The 22,505-nt window shown below is 43.1% G+C and overlaps 2 protein-coding genes across 2 annotated transcripts in view; one reads left to right on the top strand and one right to left on the bottom strand.

Moving 5' to 3' along the window:
* Nucleotides 1-5,005, top strand: part of zdhhc9 (zinc finger DHHC-type palmitoyltransferase 9) — a 32,373-nt gene extending 27,368 nt beyond the window's left edge. The window contains exon 9 of the mRNA XM_061233537.1: nt 1,364-5,005. Within this exon, the coding sequence (XP_061089521.1) occupies nt 1,364-1,546 (183 nt within the window). The 3' untranslated portion in view covers nt 1,547-5,005. The remainder of the gene's footprint in view (nt 1-1,363) is intronic.
* A 1,087-nt stretch (nt 5,006-6,092) lies between these two features.
* On the bottom strand, nt 6,093-22,429 carry sash3 (SAM and SH3 domain containing 3). The gene is made up of 8 exons (XM_061233535.1): nt 22,158-22,429; nt 19,001-19,096; nt 15,418-15,552; nt 13,533-13,674; nt 11,015-11,166; nt 9,886-10,092; nt 8,850-8,994; nt 6,093-7,001 (listed from the first exon to the last, which is right to left on the bottom strand). Exons 1-8 carry the CDS (start codon nt 22,218-22,220, stop codon nt 6,706-6,708), a joined length of 1,236 nt encoding a protein of 411 aa, XP_061089519.1. The 5' UTR covers nt 22,221-22,429; the 3' UTR covers nt 6,093-6,705.
* Nucleotides 22,430-22,505: the final 76 nt, after the last annotated feature.

Raw genomic sequence — 22,505 nt, 5'->3', positions numbered from 1 at the left:
CTGCCTCACTGCCTCCGCCCTGTGTCTGGCGCGGAGAGCTCCGCAAGGCTGCCAAACTGTAGCACGCGGCGCTGCAAAAGGGCACGTATCGGAAAAACCCGAATCAATTACCCAGCAAGAGCAGGAGAGAGAAGTGAAGAGTGGAATCGGTGCCTTAAAGATGATGCGGAGAGAATGCTCTTTCTGGATGGGGTTCGCGTTAAAATGGCCGTATAATTCACAACTATTGCCGCTTTCATTTTTTTTCCCCCCCATCTGCAAAGAAATGTTGTTTGTCTGAAAGTGGAATATATGAATATCATCCCTTTGGAGCAGTATTACACAGCAGGGGTGTCAGACTCCAGTCCTGGAGGGCCGCAGTGTCTTCTGGTTTTTGCAGTGTTTCAGCACAAGTGATGAATAAAGATTGGCTAAAGAGTCCACTTAATGCCTTAATTACCTGCTAATTGAAAGGAAACCACAAATACCAGCAGACACTGCGACCCTCCAGGACTGGAGTTTGACACCCCTGTTATAGAGTGTGCGTGTCATAAGGAACAGTGATAGGTTGGGAGCATTTGTGTCCTCCAAAAGTGGCCTGGAAATACACAGATGTTGAGGAACTGGTCCTCCTTTAGGTGAAGTAGATGCGGAAATGGATGCAGAAACAGGAACCGAATGGGAGGTATTACCACTAGTTACCGTTAGTTACTGCTTTTTCAATGGTCCTTTTCTGCAGTGGAGGTTCCCTTTGAAATTCCATAATAGAAAAAATGGGTCACACTTTCCAGTAAGTTTCATGAATTGGCATGAACTAATGTAGTTGTTATTTGTGAATTAATAATGTAAAAACACATAAATTAAGCATGAAATTGACTTTCCATTTGTGCAAGTATGCATTAACTACCAACTAATGCATTAGTTACATGCATATTTATACATTAGCAAACCATTGGATAAACTTAAAATGAGTTAATACCAGTTCATGTAACCTTAGTGCAAAGTGTTACCAAAAAGCGCAACATTAGCTCAAAAATATTTAAGTGTGTGTGTAACAGGTGAAGAATTGCCTGAGTCCGAGGTGGGGTTTGAACCCCGGCCTTCTCACTTGTCCAAATTATTTGTTGTGTCGAACGCGTTACCAGTCAGCTAAAGACGATCTCGCCTCTAGCCAAGGGCAACAACGTTCTTTTGAATTTGAGGGTTACGTCATCGGGGAGTGTTGTCGCGATAACCTGCTACCAGCCTTCGCTTTTCACTGCACCATCCGTGCTTACTAGCGAACTAGCTGAGCTAACCATGCTACATGTGCACATATTTATAAGGTTTTGTGCTTTGCACGACGATGCAATCCGGTGACGTGTTTGCTTGTGCTGCTCGACAGAAAACCACGGCTCCGCTCATTCCCAATGAGCACACTCCCGAGGATGCCAAGCCCAGCATCGGTGCCCCGCCTGCGACAAGCTCCTCCCCCAAGGAAGAGAAGCCGCCCACTCCCCAGGACCCGGCCTCCCCGTCTCCGTCACACGACGCGGATCCTGCCCAGGCCAAGGAGAAAACCCACTAGCTGCACCTGCAGTGAAGAACACCAGTATTATTGCGTTGAACAGAATGCGCTCTTTTTCAAAGGAGACTAATCCGAGCCTTTTACGAAACTGACGTCTGGAACGCTGGAGTGCTGATTTATTAAAGACCCGGCGGGCTGGCTGGTGCCCTGCATTCCAACGTGTGCGCTTATTGTGAAAGACCCTCTTTGTACTGTCGGCCATTTTGGTGGAATGCAGGTCTGTGGATGAGTGACATTCCAGGGGGAGCACCAGGAGGTGCGCACCTGCGGCCCTCACCTGCGGCCACCTGCCTGCACCTTGCATGGAACTATACGGGCGGTTCGGTGACAGTCTTCATACTGCAAAACTGCTAAACCGGGAGCCTCTTGCTTACTGCCAGATGGATGGTGGTTGTGCTATGGATTTTATTTGTATTTTTGTTTTTGCATTTTGATGAAATATCAATGGACTCCACCCCCTCACCCAACCCCCAACTCCCAACCCCCACCGCCCAAGGTCATAATATCTGACTGACATTCCCTTCAGACTTGTGCAATTCTTTTGTAAGTTGTGTAATTAACAGTGTTCAGTTTCTCCAGTGCTTAGCAACCCCTATGCAATTAAAACAACTATTGGCACAAAAGACATTTGCTTGAAGGAGGAACGGGGGCAGTTTGTGGTGGTGTGGTGTGTCTGAACATCTGATCGTACAAAACACTTTGATCTGGAAGCAGTAAAAATGAGAGTTCGCCATATCCCTCTCCCTTTAAGCTCTGCGGTTGACCAATTCTAGATGCCATTTCCCTTTCCCCAGTTCACTTCGACAGAAAGCGGCATATCTGAACTGCCATTGCAACAGCCAGACACACTGTGCTGTGGACCTTTTTCTTTTTCCTCAGTTTGTTGTCTGTTCTGCTCTTAGACACTCAATTTCTCTCTCTCTCTCTCTCTCTCTCTCTCTCTCTCTCTCTCTCACTCTCTCTTTCACATTGTCAGCTTTCAGCAAGGGGAAGGGGAACTTCCCTTGCACGTCCACATTCCTGGGGCCCTCTTGGGGTTAGAGGTCGGTGGAGAGCCATGGGGTGGTTCCCTAGGCGATGGGAGGGGAGGCCTGTTGGCTATAGATGGTAGACACTAGTAACTGTGCCTTATCTAAAAGCTGCACTAGCCCATGCAAACTTAGGCCGTCAGCAGTGAAAGCCCATTGACGTCATTTCTTGGTAGCTGTCCAAAACTGTCAACGCGGGTTGAAAATAAATGGAAAAATCTCTGACCTTTTTATATACCGGTAAGATGCAACGGAGTAAAAAGAAAGGACTAATTGAAATAAAATAAAGCCATGATTTTAATGTACATGCGCGGAGGATGAAATGTCTGAAATGTGCTTCAATTCCTAACGAAAAAAAAAAAACGAAAAGGGGGAGAGGGGGCTGCTTTTGTGTGTCAGTGTTTGTGTTGTCAGGTTTTCTGGCCAGGTTTTTCACAGTTTCAGGAATAGAAAGCTTCGCAGATTGTGCCAGAACCTTCCCTCAGACGTTCCGCTGATATCACATCCTCTCTATGTCTCGTGTCCCTTTGTAACCGCAACTCCGGCTATCAGCGTGCGTCATTCTTCATCAGGCTTTTCTTTTTGTCTTTCGCTCTCGGCTCGAGGGCCACACAGCCGAAATGATGGGGGGGGTTTTTTTCCCGGGCTGTCTCATTATCGGTAAAGGATAAGTGAGAGTTGGCGTTCCTTTGTTGTCATCCGTCTCACACATTGGTTCATTTCGTACGTATATCGAGGAGCTGATTTGTGGAGCCTGTTAGCACTCGTCAGTCACTTGTTGACAGCTACGGAATGAAAATTGGATTTTTGTGAAATGAAATGATTTGACGCCAGCAGGAATTTTGGGGGGGTTGGGGGGAGACGGGACATGGGACATGGGAGGGGGAGGTTGAAGGCACCACAAAATCATGTGGCATTGTCCAGGGAAGGGAACAACCTGATGGTGCGTACCGGGGACACCCTCTGGCCAGTTGGGCACACACAGTGTCTCCACAATCAACACATTCAGGGTCCTCCTCTGACTCTGTCTGTGTGAGCTTAGCAGTTAGGTCAGAGTGAAAAGATGCAGTGGCTAATAACTCATGTTTTGAAGGTCGGTGTGACTCTGTCTCCCCTGAATTGATAGAAGGAGGTTTAACAGATGAGCAAAATAGGGGTGAAAGTTTAATATTAAAGTAAAAAATTGACCCAGATATGACGCACTGTGTCACCTACTTATGCATTAGAGTGTCCTGACTGCAGAAATGATGGATAACACCACCACGGTCTAGGTGTAGGGATTGGCTCCACTTTCAGACTGATTGTTTTCAGAGTGATTGGTTATCTCCTGCATGTCTCATGGTGTTAAAGTGTCGATGTTCAGAGTGTGAACACTGCACAGTGTTTTAATCTTGTAACGAGACTTAAAATCTTACTTTATTTATTTAAAGTAGAAAATATTAGCATGTTGTAAGTTACTTTATTCCCGCTGGCAAATCAAACTGTCTCACTTCATTGGCTATCTTTTTGTCTTGTATAACAAAAGAAAAGTAATCAAAATAAGATTTTAAGTTGAAATATAAGACTAAAATACTTAAGACTCACTTAGATTTTAGTTTTTGCAGTGAATAAAATGGTGAATGCTGAAGATGGTGATTTCATGAATTTGAAAGACTGGTGTTATAAATGTTGAGGATGCAGTGTGGGTGCTGGATGGTTAGACATGATACAGTGTTGTTAATACCGGCTCTGTCCACATCCTGCCCACAAACAATACAAAAAAACCATGGTGGCAGGTGGATAGCAATACACCCAGCTAGCGCACTGTATTCCCGTCGTGTTTCTGTTGTGTTACCGCAACGTCTGCTTTGCTGCAACATTACGGCACTAATTCAGCAGGATTTAATCTTTGACTCCTACTAATCCTATGTTCGTCACATCGGCAACGTTTAAAGAAACGATCGTTTATCATACTTTTACTCGACTCTGAATCTAAGGTTGATTATTGCAGCTAAACATCACAGCTGTTGTTTTAGGAATAATTTGTAATGGCATTATAGCAAGTGCAGGGAGGCAAAAATTGAGCCCTAATTTTCATAAATCACTGCTGATTGTACTACTCACTGGAGTGATAGGCTGGAAATACACAAAAGGGAACATATAGGCAAAAGACCGGATCAAGGTGTGTGCATTTATAATGGAAAAACCCGCTGTTGTGCTGTCTGTAGATGTTTTTTCCTGAGAGATTTCTTGAAAAAGGGAAGGCCTTTCATGTAATTGGTACTGTAACTCCCTGTCTGGCTTACCTTCTGTTTAAAATGTTTTCTCAAACTTCCCTGCCCTTGAATGACTAGCTTTTAAATAAAATGTATAAAAATGGTCTACCTTTTAATGAAAGCTAATGAGATTTCTTCACAAAGAGCGGTTATGCGATACTCAGGAGTAGATAGCTACACTTGTTTATGGAATTTAGTGAACAGTCTGTGGATAATCACACTTAATGTGACATCATTGTCTTAAAACAAAGCAGGGATTGCTAATATTGATTGTGGATTTAAAGGTGAGCAAAGAGGGGCGAAATACAGAGGAAGACAATTGTGAAAGTTCAGGTTGCCTTGGTCAGAAACTTCAGTGAGGCTTGGTAAACCGTGAACTTTTCCGGCTTAGTATTGATTCAGACACGCTGTATGTATGGGCATGACATTCTCATTCAATATAATGCAGGGGTGTGTAATTGCTTATAATAGAATCATATGAAGGAGAAAGCCGTTAAACATCAGTTAAAAAAAGAATTTGAATATTTAAATGCAGTATATGATATATATACGTGTATGGTCTCACCGATGAAGTTGAATTTAGGTTCACTTTACTTTGTAATATCACTGTGATTCTGTATTGTTCCTCTTATTTACTTCCCACCTCTTTTTTCATAAAGAGTCGATGTGTGTTAATTAAAAGAAAACTTGTCTTAACATCGAATCTTGTGTGGTGCTGTGTTCAGCTGAGTGCTAATCTATGAAAATGGCTATGTTATTACAGCACAGCGACAGTATCTCTAAGGCTAAGGCTAACGACATTATCACTACTGGACTTAAGTGTTTTCTACTCCAGTCACATAACTTGAAAAATTCAACATCCAGCATTCTAGTGTTGAAATAATTAGTACTGTTTGAAATTAATATGAAAATTGTGAGAAAGAACAATTAATTGCTAAACTTGCAATTATAGTTGTGACTGTGCACTTGGTGAAATGTGTAATGTGTCATTGTTTTGGATTCAAATACTTTTCTAAGCTTTACTAAGATCGTCTGGTGTAACGGAACTTCTGAAATCATTTTAAAAAGTGCAAACCCCGCCATCTGGTCCTCTTGGTTGGCTCAGTTGCACCAGGCAAGATCAATCGAGCGCAGAACTGGAAGTATTTGAATCCAACACAATTACATATTTGACCCAGGTCTGGTAGACTTCTGTTTTGACTTGAACTACAGATTTTACAGGTGGTGCCACAAGGTGCCAACATGAACATACACAAAACAAACTTCACAATGCACAATGTTATTTGCAAATAAAACAAAAATACATTTGTAGAAACTACTTTTACATTCAAAATGAAAGGTTCCATTATAGTATACCCTCTACAATCTACTGTATAAAGACAAGCAACAGAAAAAAATATATTTGTAGACCTTACACAGAAATACAAGGATAGTGGCAACACCGAAAACGGAAAATCTCAGTCAAGTCCTTGCTGAAAAAAATTGTAGATGAGATAGTAGATAGTACTGTGAAAAATGCCACTGTCTTATTGCCAACTAATGCTATGTTGTACATCACCTGTCCATGCAAAACAACATTTGCCTACCAGGAGAACAACCATTGGATTTCGCTTCAAACATTGAGTGACACAGATGTGACACAAGCAACATGTTCCCTTCACTTCATCTGTCTCTTTATTTGATGCCAACCGTTCTTGAAACAATCCGAAAAGGCACCGTAGGTGAAGAGTGCGGTCGCTGCTTCGGATGCGTGACTCGGAACATTCAGATTTTCGGCAAGAGCGGTCCTGGCGGAAGTGTCCAGCCGGTGGTCTCCAGGGCCCGTCCGGTGACGCCCCTAGGCCTGCTGGGAAGGCGGCCTCAGCGTGCAGGACTCTCAGGACTCCCCCTCCTCCTCCTCCACCGTCAGGCCCTCCAGCTGTCCCACCGCGATGCTGAGCTCCGCGTCTGGACTCTGAGGGAGCTCCTCCTCGGAGCCTGGCCCCGGGCCCGGCTCCGTCCGCCCGTTCTCCAGGTTCTCGCTGCTCTCGAAGCAGCCCGAGTCTCGGGGTACGTCCGTCTTCTCGCCGCTCTCCTCCTCTCCCACCTCTCCCTCCTCCTCCTCCTCCTCCTTCTTTGTCTCCGTCTCCGTCTCTGTCTCCTTCTTCTCCTCCACGTCTGACTCGCCCTCGGCTATGAAGGAGAGACGGTAATTAACTCCAGCAATGAAACGGAATGCTGTAATGGAGTGATATTAAATCCTGGCCCAGGGGAGCCACGGTATCTGCCGGTTTTTTTATTTTCAGAACCAATTCAGGCCCAAGGAACCAGGTGAGGTGAGCCAAGTGTGTAATTAACAGCATTAATAGATCAATTAATTGCTGAGTAACAACAAAAACCACCATGTCCTGCAGCTCTCTATATTTAGGATTGAGACTACATCAGTTTAATATGTATATTATATTTAGCAAAATTGATTTGAGGCCACCAAATTTCCATAATTTCAGGGAATTAGCTCTGTCAGGTTCAGGGTTTTTAGACAGAGCCTGCTCTCGTCGTTGATACGCTTTATCAACTACATGCATTGTCAGTTAGCTCCTGTACGATCTGCAGGAGCGCTTGGTCCAACTAGCGACGCTAAGTGGTCTGTCACAGCGGCCCTCAGGGTAGGAGCTCCAGCCGTGCAGAGGCCATGGGGATGCACACACAGAGCAGGTGTTTCTATTGGTGTTAATGAGGTGGATGGGGGTGAGTTATGAAATTATGGTGAAAGGGGGTTGTAGGAGATTTCTCAACCGGGCTGGGAGAACCACAAAAACAACACTCACTGGGACAATTATATCTATATATATATATATATATATATGGTAAAAAAAAAAAAAGTCAAACTAATTTGACAAATAAATGCAAGCATCTCTGGCTTTTTATGCAGTCTACTGTACAGTACTGTGCAAAAGTCTTAGGCACCTGTATAACATTCTGTACTGATAAGATTCTTTCAAAAATAATTCAATGAAAGGTCCTAAACAAATGTACTATATATTTTACATTAATTTGGCAGAATAGTTAAGAACAATCAATATCTTTTGTGACCACCCTTCACAAAAACCGCATCACTTCTCTGAGATAGCCAAAGCTGTCCTGCAGTTCTATAAGACAATCAGCAGGGAGGTCGTTCCAAGCATGTTGGAGAACTTGCCACAGTTCTTCTGCAGATTTTGGTTGGCTCCTTGCCTCTGATCTCAGACAGCCATGATCAGGTTTTTATGGAAAAAGTAGTCAATTGCTTACAGTAATATGTTACTTTTTAAAATTAAATACAAAAATGTCTCTTTTATACAAATCTTTTGGAAAATGAATATTTGGAAATCTCAAACATGTTCTCTTATACTAACACACACAAAAAAAATGAACATATTTATAAATGCATAGTCTAGGGTGCCTAAGACTTCTGCACATTACTGTGTGTGTGACCGATATTGCTGTGCTGACACTTGTTTTGCAACATTAAATTTAGTGTTATGATATTTATAACTGTGCTAGAGTTACTGCAGAGGTAGCGGCAATGCTTTTCACATCCCATCATGATGTCCATCCATCCATTATCTGAACCCGCTTATCCTGAACAGGGTCGCAGAGGGGCTGGAGCCTATCCCAGCATACATTGGGCGAAAGGCAGGAATGCACCCTGGACGGGTCGCCAGTCCATCACAGGGCACACACACCATTCACTCACACACTCATACCTACGGGCAATTTAGACTCTCCAATCAGCCTAACATGCATGTCTTTGGACTGTGGGAGGAAACCGGAGTACCCGGAGGAAACCCACGCAGACACGGGGAGACCATGCAAACTCCGCACAGAGAGGCCCCGGCCGACGGGGATTCGGACCCAGGACCTCCTTGCTGTGAGGCGGCAGTGCTACCCACTGCACCATCCGTGCCGCCCCATCATGACGTCGTACTGCTATATTCCAAAGCTGTGGACATATACTCTGTAGTGTACGAGAGTGCGTCACGGTCTGCAAAGCGGGCTTACAGTCGTTTAGCAGCTCCACAGCCGTCAGGATCCTGCCTCGTTCCTCTGGGTCGGTGATGTTCAACTCATTGAGGTGCTGCTCCTTCACTTGCCTGAAGTCCTCCAGGTCCTCGAAGCCTTGCATGGAGAGGAGGGAGTCCAGATCCTGGAAGCAAAAATTTACCACTGATTATATAGACTCAGCAGACACTCAGCTTGTATGTTTTTGTTAATTACAGGAGGTTCTTTTACATTACATTAGTGGCATTTGGCACACGCTCTTATCCAGAGCAACATACAGTTGATTAGACAATTCTCTCCTGGAGCAATGCAGGGTTAAGGGCCTTGCTCAAGGGCCCAACAGCTGTGTGGATCTTATTGTGGCTATACCTGGATTCAAGCCACTGACCTTGTGTGTCCCAGTCATGTACCTTAACCACTGCGCTACAGGCCACCCCTACTGGTTTTGCTAGCAGGATTGCAGTGAAGAATACGGAGCTGTGTAGTGGAACTCTACACATGAATATTGAACATAGAATAGGATGCTTGTGGAGTATGTTCGAGAAAGTTTAGTTGATGAATGTTGATGATGAAATTGAGTTTCTCTCGAATGAGAGAACAAAATGGCATCAACTGAAAATAAGATAAAAGGAGAAGAAATTTTGTGTAGTGTGTACTACTAACTTTCAGAGCATCTGCTGTCATTTGACCCGTGTTTTATTACGGACTGTGTTCTGCTCAGTAACATTCCTTGTCATAGTTTTGAAAGGACTTGGCTCAAGGTGGATTTAATCCTTTTTTCCTGGCTAGTGTTCCCAATATTTACTCCTTTTGACAGTGTTTAACTGTGCCTACTGTTGCTTGGCAAAGTGTTCAACAATGTTTATGGATGTTTGGATGTGTTTACCTGTGTTTTACTACCTTTTGACAAAGTGCTTTTATGGTTTTTCCAGTGTTCGGCTGTGGTCAGTATTCTGTTTCCTGGTTGTGCTTGTGCCCTGCCTAATGTTTGAGCTGGGCCTAGTATATGAATATTGGGGGTGCTGTGTGTGCTTACGGTAATGCCGATCTTCTCCAGCACCTCGGCCAGGGATTTGGGTTTGGGCCTTGACCTGTGGTTCTTACTGTGGGCCTTCTTCGGGGGTGTGACCTCCTTCGGCAGGATGGTGACATAGATGAATTTGAAGGAGCCCACCTTGTTGTTCAGTTTTCCTGTCCATGTGCCCACTGGCGGCTTTTCAATTATATCAATGATGTTACCTTTCTGCAGAGAAATTATGTTTGTTGGAGAGATTGGGATTTCCGTTAATCTGAATGTAATAAAAATCTGGTGTTACAAATCTCTGATTCTGATTGAGATGAGTAAATTCAATTAAGCAGAGTGCTTGTGTACTGCATCAGCACAGTCTACAATAGACGGAACAATCTAGAATACACACGTTAACATTTTACATAGAATGAACTGATTATGCTGTTTAGTCCAGTATAGATCACAAGGTGTGATCAGTTTATGGCATAAGGTCTTAGTTAATAAGTCTACTCATGCAATAAATGGTCTTATTACATCTGTCGACTCCTCTAGGCAGTTTGGGTGTTACAGTGTGGCAAGTTGAGATATATAGACCTTTATTTTACCAGGATGGTCAGTTCAGAACAAATTCCCATTTTCAATGGCAACCTGACATTGAGAAAACGGCAATGACAACAGCAAGAAAAAGATACTTGAAATTACACTGCAGTGATAGAGCCAGTGGTTTATCAATTTTTACTATTTATTTAATGTTTATTGGAGTAGGGACAATGCCAAGAGACATAGCCTCATTACTGCCAGTTCACACCAGGTTCATGTAGCTGATGTTCTGCACACAGAGACTATCACACTGTAAATTATTTTTAATTGGATATATTGTATCATGTTTTCTTTTTTGTTGATGATTTGTTTTTACCATGTTTATTTTGTATTTTGCACAATGTAAGGTGACCTGGCAAGTGTCCAGAAAGGCGCCACTTCAAATAAAATGTATTATTCTTATTATTATTATTATTATAATCGCTATTGCTAGTTTCCAACTCTAGTTAGGCGTTTTTTTATTTTTTTAATTAAAAGAAAACAACAGTTTGTGTGAACGAACATTGTAAACGGACTGTAAATGCCTTAAAAGAGGTGCATCCACGGCCGGCCTCACCTGCAGCTTGAGGGACTCGAAGTCGTAGGGGCTGGGAGTGAAGTCGGTGTGGACAAGGGCGCGGCCGCAGAAGGGCCCGGTGTAGGTGCTGTCCTCCAGCCTCATGCTGTCCCTCTGGCTGTACCCGCTGTCCAGGCTCTGCCGATCGCCACCTGTCCGGTCAGGGCGTTTATCTCTCCCGTTTATTTCCCATTCCTTCCATCCATCCATCCATTATCTTAACCGGCTTATCCTGAACAGGGTCGCGGGGGGGGGGGGGGGGGGGGGGCTCGAGCCTATCCCAGCATACATTGGGCGAAAGGCAGGAATACACCCTGGACAGGTCGCCAGTCCGTCACAGGGCACACACACCATTCACTCGCGCACTCATACCCACGGGCAATTTAGACTCTCCAATCGGCCTGACCTGCATGTCTTTGGACTGTGGGAGGAAACCGGAGTACCCGGAGGAAACCCACGCAGACACGGGGAGACCATGCAAACTCCGCACAGAGAGGCCCCGGCCGACGGGGATTCGAACCCAGGACCTCCTTGCTGTGATTTCCCATTACTTTTCATTATTCCTTATTCCCATTACTATTCCTTATTCCCATTCCCATTATTCCCAACATGAGGCTACACCTTTCCCTTCCTAACTCGCCACCATGATTAGCCTTATATATGCCATAGGACTGTAATGGCACTTATATAGTTGTATAGCTATTGGGGTTTTTTTTGTATTCGCTATTGTATTGTTGTACTCGGGGTATTCTAGCTGCCAACTGTGGTATGCTAGTTTGGAAGCTGATGTATTCTTCAAGGGTTCCGATTGTATCTGTATGGTCACCCTAGGACTCGGAACTGTACTGTTCTCTCAGGTCCTCTTCGCACTTGTACTTGTGTTTGATCTGCACTTCGTTGAACGTGCGTCTGCTAAATGCCTTGTAATGTAATGTAATGTAATATTCCCCTCATTTCCAGTGTACACCGCATTTGAGTCAAATACGTACAAATATCCTTACCCTTTTGACACTAGTAAAAATTCCAATGTAGAGTTGGCTAGGTGTGGAGCTCTGTACAAGCCTGTGAGGGCTTCGCTCCCACCTTGCACAGATTTGTACTAAAATTTGTGCTAAATAAATAAACCTAAACCTAAATGTAAAAGAAAGCATGTATTTTCACAAAAAACGGTAAAAAAAAAGTTTGTATGCCTGTGACTGTGTTTCTTGATCGGCAACATTCTTTAGTTGAAGGCTCCCCTGGATCTACAGTAGGGTATTCCTTTATGCATTTTTTTTTTTCTCACCGGGACCTTAAGAGTTAAAGTAATTTCAAATTTGTGTTTGACCCGAGACTGGTAAAGGCCTCTGCTTTAAGACCGTCCGCAAGGTCCCAGGGAAGCACGAAAGCAGCGTTTTTACGACTTTTATTGCGCAGTTAGATGGAGACCATGCGAAGTTCTGGGAACGAGCGAAAACGGACTCATTTATAAGCCCGGCCTGCTGCTCCGGGTGCATTTCCCCCGCGCCGGCTGCCTCTCCCCTTGAGCAATAGCCTCAGTAATATGAAACATCCCCCACGCAGGGAATGTCTGCGCCAGGCCTTGAGTCTGCGCCGTGGGGCTGCAGTTCTAATGGTTCTGCTCAGCGGGCGTAAGATTTCCTTACTGAGCATCTGCTGACAGCTGAACAGCTGTTTCCGAGCCCAGTTAGCTTTTCACTTGTTGAGGAAACTCGTGAGCTTTGGATTAAACGCGTCAGCTAAGTGACTAAAATGTAAATGTGAATGCAATGATAGCCGTTATTTGTTTCAATGATAATCATATATTCTTGTATTCATAGTACTACCTGCCAGGGATTTATTCTTGTTCATCCAATTATTATAGTATTACATACATACATACATACATACATACATATAATGAAAAAGTATGACAATTTAAATTAAATAAACATTGACATGCTGTACAGTTATTTTATAGACATAGCTACTTCTGTCTACACTTTCTTGCATGACTTGACCGATTAACTAAGAGTTTATAAGGATCGGTCTATAGGGCTCATCCTATAAACTGATCACACCTTGTGGTTATCACCATTGGTTATTTGCCCACTCCAGTTATATTGGACTACACTGGACTGAATAACATAAGCAGTGAATTGTATGTTAAATGTTTATGCGTGTATTGTTGATTGTGTTGAAGTTGCAAGTAGTGTCTCTGCAAAGTCAGAGCAGATATAGCATTCTGTAAAATAACTGTACTGCACTTCAGTGTTTTTTAATTGAAATTATAATACTTATTAATTATATGTTGGCGATAACTGGATGAACAAGATCATTTCCTGGCAAGTAGGGCAGTCAGTTTGATTCTAATGCACATTCTATTGCCCCTGCTAGTAAAATAATTTAGCATGCTATTTTGTCAGTTTCAAACATATCCTTTGAAGTGTGATCATAGATTGAAAGTTGTGGTTTGGGAAAGAAGCCTTTTCTACAACAAATATTTTTATTTCAAACCCACAAACCACCGTGTACTCACAGCCTGAAAATTGTCGGGAAAGGGGAGGGTGAGTGGAGTCCCCTGATCCGTTGGAGCACAGAGATGTCCGCTGCCTGGAGCTCATGTCCCTTGTCCCGTCCTTAGACTTGCGGGATGTGGAGCCCTCCTCTTCACTCTCTCCCTGTAACACACAGCAAACACCCACCCCAGGATTCAATACCACATCTATCCCTGTAACACACAGCAAACATTCACCCCAGGATTCAATACCACATCTATCCCTGTAACACACAGCAAACACTCAGGCCAGGATTCAATACCACATCTCTCCCTGTAACACACAGCAAACACTCAGGCCAGGATTCAATACCACATCTCTCCCTGTAACACACAGCAAACATTCACCCCAGGATTCAATACCACATCTCTCCCTGTAACACACAGCAAACACTCAGGCCAGGATTCAATACCACATCTCTCCCTGTAACACACAGCAAACACTCAGGCCAGGATTCAATACCACATCTCTCCCTGTAACACACAGCAAACACTCAGGCCAGAATTCAATACCACATCTCTCCCTGTAACACACAGCAAACACTCAGGCCAGGATTCAATACCACATCTCTCCCTGTAACACACAGCAAACATTCACCCCAGGATTCAATACCACATCTCTCCCTGTAACACACAGCAAACATCCAGGCCAGGATTCAATACCACATCTATCCCTGTAACACATAGCAAACACTCAGGCCAGGATTCAACACCACATCTCTCCCTGTAACACACAGCAAACACCCACCCCAGGATTCAAAATCATATCTCTCCCTGTAACACACAGCAAACACTCAGGGCAGGGTTCAATGCCATATCTCTCCCTGAAACACACAACAGACATCCAGGCCCTGTAACCACAGTGGGCCTATCCATTAGGCCATTGGTGCCACTGGGTGATTTTTTATTTATCATTTTTATTCTTTCTTATTTTGGAGCCCATTTTCAAGATCTCGCCCTGAGTCTCCCAAACGTGCACTGCCTGTAACATAGAGTGAAACGCTTAGCCAGAATACACACAACACATGACTTTACAGAGAGGTGCTGTGTACGACTATAATAATAAAGCATGCTCCTCCCAGCTTATTCAGAGCTATTGGGCCAATATGGGACCCTCTTTTTTCACATGATTGAATTTCTCCAGCAGAGGGAGCTAGGTTCTAAAATGCCTCCATTTTTTTTTTGTTTTATGAATCTATTGCCCTGCAGCAGAACTCACAGCTCCATTGGCTTAAGAAGGATTTAGGACGAGACCCTGGTCCTAGAGAGCCGTACATTATTCCTTTTATGCTTTTTCTGTTAATATTCGTATAATACTTTCTCCATGTGCCATGGGTATCAGAGATTATTATAAACAAAAACAAAGTGGTTGATTTTATAGCCTTGTGGTTAAGTTGCTAGTGGTTCAAACCCCAGTGTAACCACAATACTATCTGTGCAGCTGTGGGCTCTTGAGCAAGGCCCAAGAAGCAAAACCCCACTTTTGCTTCAGTTGAGTTGACTGCCTAGTCATTGGGTGAAAGACAGGAATAAACCCTGGACAGGTCGCCAGTCCATTGCAGCGCACACGCACCATTCACTCACACACTCATACCCACGGGCAATTTAGACTCTCCAATTAGCCTAACCCGCATGTCTTTGGACTGCGGGAGGAAACCGGAGTACCCGGAGGAAACCCACGCAGACACGGGGAGAACATGCAAACTCCACACAGAGAGGCCCCGGCCGACCGTGATTCGAACCCAGGACCTCCTTGCTGTGAGCCTTCAATAAATAACTGTTATGTCATTAATGATAAATATAATAATAATTTATATTTATATAATAATTTTTTTTTTTTGTTGTTGTTTGGTATAGGAAAACTCACCCCTTCCTCTGCCAGGGCCTTCTGCACCATTTTGGAGGTCTTGCGGGTCATAGTGCGTGAGATTACTGCCCGCCATTTCTTTCCCAGTGTGCCACCGCTTTTCCCAGCATCCTCCCCTGGAACTTCCTCCAGCAGCTGGAAAGCAGGTTGCGTTATTTTACATCGGTACATCATTTTTGATTTATATAAAAGGGTTATGCAGTTAACATGGTTGATTCAAAGTCTATTACACAGACAGAGCATATTAATCAACACTAAATGGGTAAAGCCCATTAAAAGCAGGTTAAAAGAGAGAATGCGCAGGCCTAGTAGTCTGTCCCCTTTTCTTTCCCTCTCAAACACAGGAACATGTCACACAGACACCTTTATGTCAACACTAACAGACATGAAACAAAACAGACATCAAACACACAGATGACAAAACACAAACATATACCAATATGCTTTTAAAAAAATCTTCACCTTTTTTCCTAATTTTAATTGGACATTTTAATTGGACATTTATTTACTTTTATTCATCTGTTTTTCTTTTTAAAGCCATTCTTTCAACAAACCGGTGTCAACCAGCAGCAGATGGGTTCCCCTACTGAGTCAGGTTCTGCTCAAGGTTTCTTCCTGTTAGTCAGGGAGTTTTTCCTTGCCACTGTTGCCCTTGGCATACTCTTGGGGACCGGTTTCTCTGTAAACCTGCTTTGTGACAAAGGCCCTTTTGTTAAAAGCGCTATACAAATAAAAATGGATTGATTTATTGATAATTTTGAATGCCAGATTGTATTTATCAACAGGACCCAACATAGCATCTTTTGCTGGAGTTAAGCCACAGGATCACAGAACTGCATTACAACTGAAACAGCTAATCCTTAATAGCCATTGTACTTCTGTGGTCCAGGGACTTAAACCTGTGGTCTAGACTACAGCTAAGCATACGGTAAATTGATCCATGGTGTCTGCTTCTTATTATACCTCAGTATGCAAGTCAGGTCACAAATATACGTAGATTAGAGACACGTCATATGCGGCTCCACAAGTGGACTGTGGGTTTAAAATCGACCAACAGGGGCTGCTAGCGTGCAATGAGACTCCTATTGTTTTGAATCTTGACTAGAGTCTAGATTCAAAACCATCAATGCAGCACCCTAAGAGAATGTCTCATATTCACCCACATATTCACGTTTTAATTATTTATGTCAGTAAACAGATGAACATAGAGTATAAAAGGCTGCTTTGGTGTCAGGGATGTCTGTTTCTAGATTTTTTTTAATTCACTCAATACCAGTGTCAACACATGATGTAATAGGTTATATTTGTTCTATTTCTGCTGTATCCTGTAGCCAGTGTGTAGCAACAGATGGTGTTAAAACAGTGCTAAAGTGAGGCAGGGTGACCAGATTACCTTGAGAACCATGCGCATAATGCAATGAGAACCTTTGATGAAGTCCGTAAGTATTTGGACAGTGACACAATTTCACTCCATGTAAATACGCTCAAATTGAAGTGCAGACTGCCAGCTTTAATATGACGGTATGGATGTCCATACTGAGTGAATTGTATTGGAATTACAGCCCTTTAAAATGGTCCTCACTTTGTTCTATTTTTTATGGAATCTTTATTTTACCAGGAGTATTCCCATTGAGATTAAAAATCTATTTTTTCAAAGTAGTCCTTGCCAAAGCAGCAGCACGTGAAGTTTCACATATATCAGCGCTAAAACAGACAGATCACACCACAAGACAACATTAGAAAATGGACCACAATTCATGTACACAATAGTTTATAATTATTACAGTCACAAAACCCATTGAAATAGGGCAGGACTGAAATACAGGGCACGTGAAATGGGGCTGATACACATGGGGCTGTCATGGAAAGTAACAGGACGTCTGGTCACCGTAGTGCGAGGTTCTGTGGTAAGACTTCACTGTGATGGCAGTAAGTTTGGCATAAGTAGGCCTCTGAGGCTTGGGTATGGTGCGGTTACCACGGTGACTCATGCGTGCCCCTCCTATATCCGCCGCCTGGCCGTCAGAGTCACATGCTATTTCACTATCTGCTGCCCTGAGACACACACACACACACAAATATACACATACATACACATACATATACACACACACACACACACACATACACACACGAACAATATCCTGGCCTTTCTGTGTGAAGTTGGTGTGTGTGCCCTGCGACCTGGCCAGGGTGTACTCCTGCCTCGCACCAATGCATGCTGGGACGCACGCACGCACGCACGCTTTCACAATGCCCAAATAAGACTGGAGGTGGATCATTCGTGCTTTAAATTCATAATATACAAAGAGGTAATTTTCAGCATTAATGCTATAATTGCAGAGTATATTCCAGCGCAAGCAAGTAATTCACAGCAATACATTCATTTTCCTTCTATGTCCGTACAGTACTATAGAGGCTTGCTGTCAATGCGGTTTAGAGAAAGAGAGAAAGAGATATCACGTTCATCACTTCTCTATTTGTTCTAAAGTCACCTTTTCCTTCATCCTGTGTTTTCATCAGAGAGCAAATTCATACAGACAAGACTCAGGTCTTTTATGAAACCAATTTCATATTTCTTAGGGTAGTGGCTTCAGGTAGTGGTTTTACATTGGCGTGGGCTATGACCGCAGTATACAGTACAGACAGAATGAATGTTTCAATAATCTATATTTGCCACTTTTGGGGAAGTGCTATCCAGCTAAACTTCCCCAACTTTATTTCTAGGTTCAGCACATAAGGGTCAGAAAAGAATAGACTTGCACACTCACTTGATGCTCCAAAAACAAAAAATATTATTTATTAAGCCATATATATGAATGATTGACATTTCAAGCACATCAGTCTTCATCAGAACCGATGTTTCATAGGTTCAGTGCATATGCTATATGTGCACTTATAATTATATACACTCAGTGAGCAATTTATTAGGTAGACATATACACCAGCTTGTTAATGCAAATATTTAATCAGCCAATTTGAGTATCTCAGAAACGGCTGATGTCCTGTGTTTTTCACGCACAACAGTCTCTAATTTGCAGAGAATGGTGTGAAAAAACAAAAAATGAAATGTTCCTTCAAGAGTTTACACTAATAATCTGGAGCTCTGTGATTTCTGAAATATTGAAATGCTGTATAAAGTTTATTTGACACATCCAAAAAACTATTATACTCATTGAAGACACCATTGCCATTAACTGAATAAAATAAAATAAAGTAATTATATGCATTACTGTACATATTAAATGCAAGGTCACATTTGTGAATTAAATAAACACTTTTAATTATATTGTTAGCCCAATCTTATGTGTGATGTGATATTTTGACTAAATTTATTGCTGATAATTGTGCTTCAATTAATCATATTGGTGTTGATGTATAGAAGTAATTATATATAATAATCACTGTAATTACTGGAAATAAAAATCTCCCCTCTAGGAATAAAATTCCCCACCCTTGTTTTAAACTGAAGTAACAGAACGATGTAGCAGCACATTTTAAGAAATAATTTTGAACCGTCTCAAGTGTCTGTTGGATTCTTTGCCATGTAGTGGTCACATAATTTGGTTCTAGAGGTACTCACAGACTCGTCCAACGGAAACTCCTTGTCTGCCACCACTGGGGAAGATGGCTTGGATTTCATGAAGTCCTTGAAGCTACTGGACCTCTGCAGGGTGAGCTACAGAAAGAGAGGGGATCCATTACAGATATATAAGAGACAAATAGAGTGTCTGCCTCACTGAGAAAACCGCAGGGCTCGAGAAAACAGACGCACACACAAAGGAACTGCCTGCGTTTCTGTAACTCTCGGCTTTACATCTCTACTGAACATATGCTCATTTACTGTACATAATGAACTTGGCATTTTATTGTTAGGATTCGTATAGTTTTGCTATTATTGAATGTTTCGACGATGGAAACAGATCCAGTCCACCCCTTGGGGTCAGTCATCGCATGCACATCGAGTCCTGGTTTTGAGGGAGCCGACCGCTCCCGTAATTTCCCTTGCTTACTGATCTAGCAATAAAGATAGCAGACAGCACTTTATATTTTCAAATAAAACAGGTGGGCACCGGCTGGCAGGGTTTACTGGCAGCTCCGCCGTCTGTACCCTTGGGCTGGGCGCTTACGCCTAAATCACTTCGGTAAATAGCCGCATAAATAGATGATACTTCAACTGTACGCTACCAGGCGCCATGTTAACCCAGATGAAGGTGGCCCTTGGTGCAAATGAATGATGGAACTCAAGGTCAGTGTATTAAAAGGTTTTAACTGGAGGAGCATGGGAGTTCTCGACATGTGACGTCCAGATGGATCAGATTGTGCTTATGCTGCTACGCTGCGGATAGTTCACCACCCTGCACCCTGGATAGTGACCACCCTGCACTGCATCCTGAAGTTATTCCTTATAAAATAATTATGCGCATGTATATGCGCATTCGTCTACGGGCGGCCTGTAGCGTAGCGGTTGGGGGACATGACTTGGACCCGTATGGTCGGTGGTTCGATCCCCGGTGTGGCCACAATAAGATCCGCACAGCGAGCAAGGCCTGCGTCTCCTGCTTTGTCTAAATGAACTGTAAGTTGCTTTGGATAAATGACATGTAATTTAAAATCATCTGAAACAAAAACAAAAAAGTTCCAGTGGCTGGTCGCAGCACCATACAAAAGAGATTGAAAATAGTTTTACCATTTACATTTACATTACTTTAAGGGGATCCGAAAAAAGGCAGTCAAGTATGACACCAGCAAACAATTCTGCTAAATAACACCTACAATATTTCAGTTTCAGTGGAAAATACAAAAAACATGAGTGTTATCTGAACCCAAGCAGCATTCCTGAATGACAGCATGGAAAATGGCCGGGGTAAGCGTTGTCGTTTCTGCCTTGCCCAGATGCACAAATCGATAGGGCTGAGGATGGAGAAAATGGCCTCAGTCAAGGAATCTCACTGGTTACACAAAAGAGACTCTGTCCCTTCCCAGAAGAGCTGCAAGTCTGCATGCCGAGAAACCACTCCTTATCTATCACACTAAAACAGTCTGAAAGGTGTGGTGATTAGCAGTGGCAGGCTTTAAAGGTTCATTAAGGCTAAGGCTAACTCATTAATGGCTAAAGTAGAGCAGACACTGAATGACTGTAAGCGATTACATTGCAGAGAGTGCATGAATAAATCAATATGTTTATGGGCAGTGCTCATTAATTGGAATTCTATTAAGCCTGCTGAAAAAAACAGCTCAAGCTAGGTTTTGAAACAGCTGGTAGCTGGTTGGCCAGTTAGACCAGCTCTATACTCTACATGGTTTGATGAGCTCAAGCTATGTTTTGAAATAGGTAGGCGGTATTTTATGCTAGTCATAGCTGGATTTTACACCAGGGAATGCCAAGGATTGTTTGAAGCCAACAACTAAAGAAAGTCGGCATACGAGAGAGACAAAGGATCAGTGGCAGAGGGATGTGCTTTTCTGATGTGTATCAACACTCTGACTATGGCAGGCAGGTTTAATTAGCTGAACAGTATTCAGCAGCTGCCTGTTGTGAAGCTGAAGTTCCTTTTCGAGAAACGCAAACAGTGCTGACTGTTATCTCCACCCATCCATCCTGCCTCGGGGTTTAACCACAGGAAGTGGGTACTATCCACAGCCAATTGAAGCAGACGTTGTATGCGATGTATCCAGCAGCGGACAACCTGTCTTCGGTCTGCCTCCGTTCTGTGCTATTTTGCTCTATGCAAATCAGACCCAACTTCTCTCAAGGTGTCACTCGTTTGACAAGATCAACTCGAACCACTTTGGTGCGTGACAACAAAACAGAAACAGTAAAACCTTGAAAACTGAAAAAAGGTGCATCTATTGACAGAATTTATTTACAGATTTGACTTAATTGTGGTGATACAAATTAAAACAGCACATCAGTCCCCTTTGTTTAATTGCAGTGAATGATTAAAACAGATCATTCAGTTTGACCTGAAAATATCTGACAAGAAAACTTCCTGTCAAGAAGACAGCATTGGCAGAGATCATTTGAGTTTGTTTGGAAGACAGGAACAACATGAATATACCTTGAATTTATGGTACATGACAAAGTTTTACTAACTTATTGTCAGAATACATTTCTCTGCACTGTCTATAGTATGGCTTTAGTTGGCTGTAAAAGGTTCTGATATTTACTATGCTGAAGTGTTATCTGGTATAATACTGTAAACAGGTATGTGTTGACAAACTAGAGGAGAGACAAGTTCACCCACAACCCTGCAGTGAGGTTTGAAAAGGAAGTGTTTTTTGAGTCTGTTCACCAACCTAGCTTTTGAACAAATACAATGAGAACGATATGTTCCAGCTCAATATTGAGAGTATCCTCAGTTCTCTCTAGCTCTAGCGCTAGCTTTTTAAATCTATCCAACCCTTCACTTCATTTTCCAAGCTGCACCACTGTTAGATAAATGGTATAAGCTTTGAATATTCATTTCCAGGAAGGTTTTGGCTGACCACCACTCATCTCATCTGTAGAAATGTAAAGCTTTTAAATAGAAAATGCAACACTTTTTTATTCATGTGAAAGGTGCACACTATTTCAATGCCAGCATCCATTCTCTTCCAAATGTGCTCCCACTTCAGAACCGAGCAGACACAGAGATGTATGCAAAGTTTCATCTCTGACAAAGGGCTGCATGAATGTCAACAGTGGCGTTATTAGAAGCATATCCTCCCGCTGGCACCCCCGCCCACCTCCCACTCACCTTCCTCTTCGTCACCTGGGCCGGCTCCTTCTCGGAAGCATTGGAGAGTTTCCGCCTCAGCATCTTAAGCGCAGCGGCAAACACGCTGGTCTGAATGGACCGTTCGACTCCTGTCACCGCCTGCTGGGCTACTCCAACTCCTGTCACTGCCGACACACAGCACCCGGCCCTCAGCACCCGGAGACAGAGAGCGAGAGAAACGCAGCGAGAGAAAAACAAAACTGCTCCTCACTCTGTGGAGAGGAAGACAGAGAGTGAGAGGAAGTCACACAGCTGTGAAGGGACGTCAGATTAAAGCTCTTTTTTTGGGGGTTTTTGGCGAGGCCGGAAACGCGCAATACTGGCAGT

The sequence above is a fragment of the Conger conger genome, chromosome 3 (assembly GCF_963514075.1).
Source record: "Conger conger chromosome 3, fConCon1.1, whole genome shotgun sequence".
Lineage (NCBI taxonomy): Eukaryota > Metazoa > Chordata > Actinopteri > Anguilliformes > Congridae > Conger > Conger conger.
Note: the sequence above shows the minus strand (reverse complement) of the source record. Positions and strands in the feature narration are given on the sequence as shown.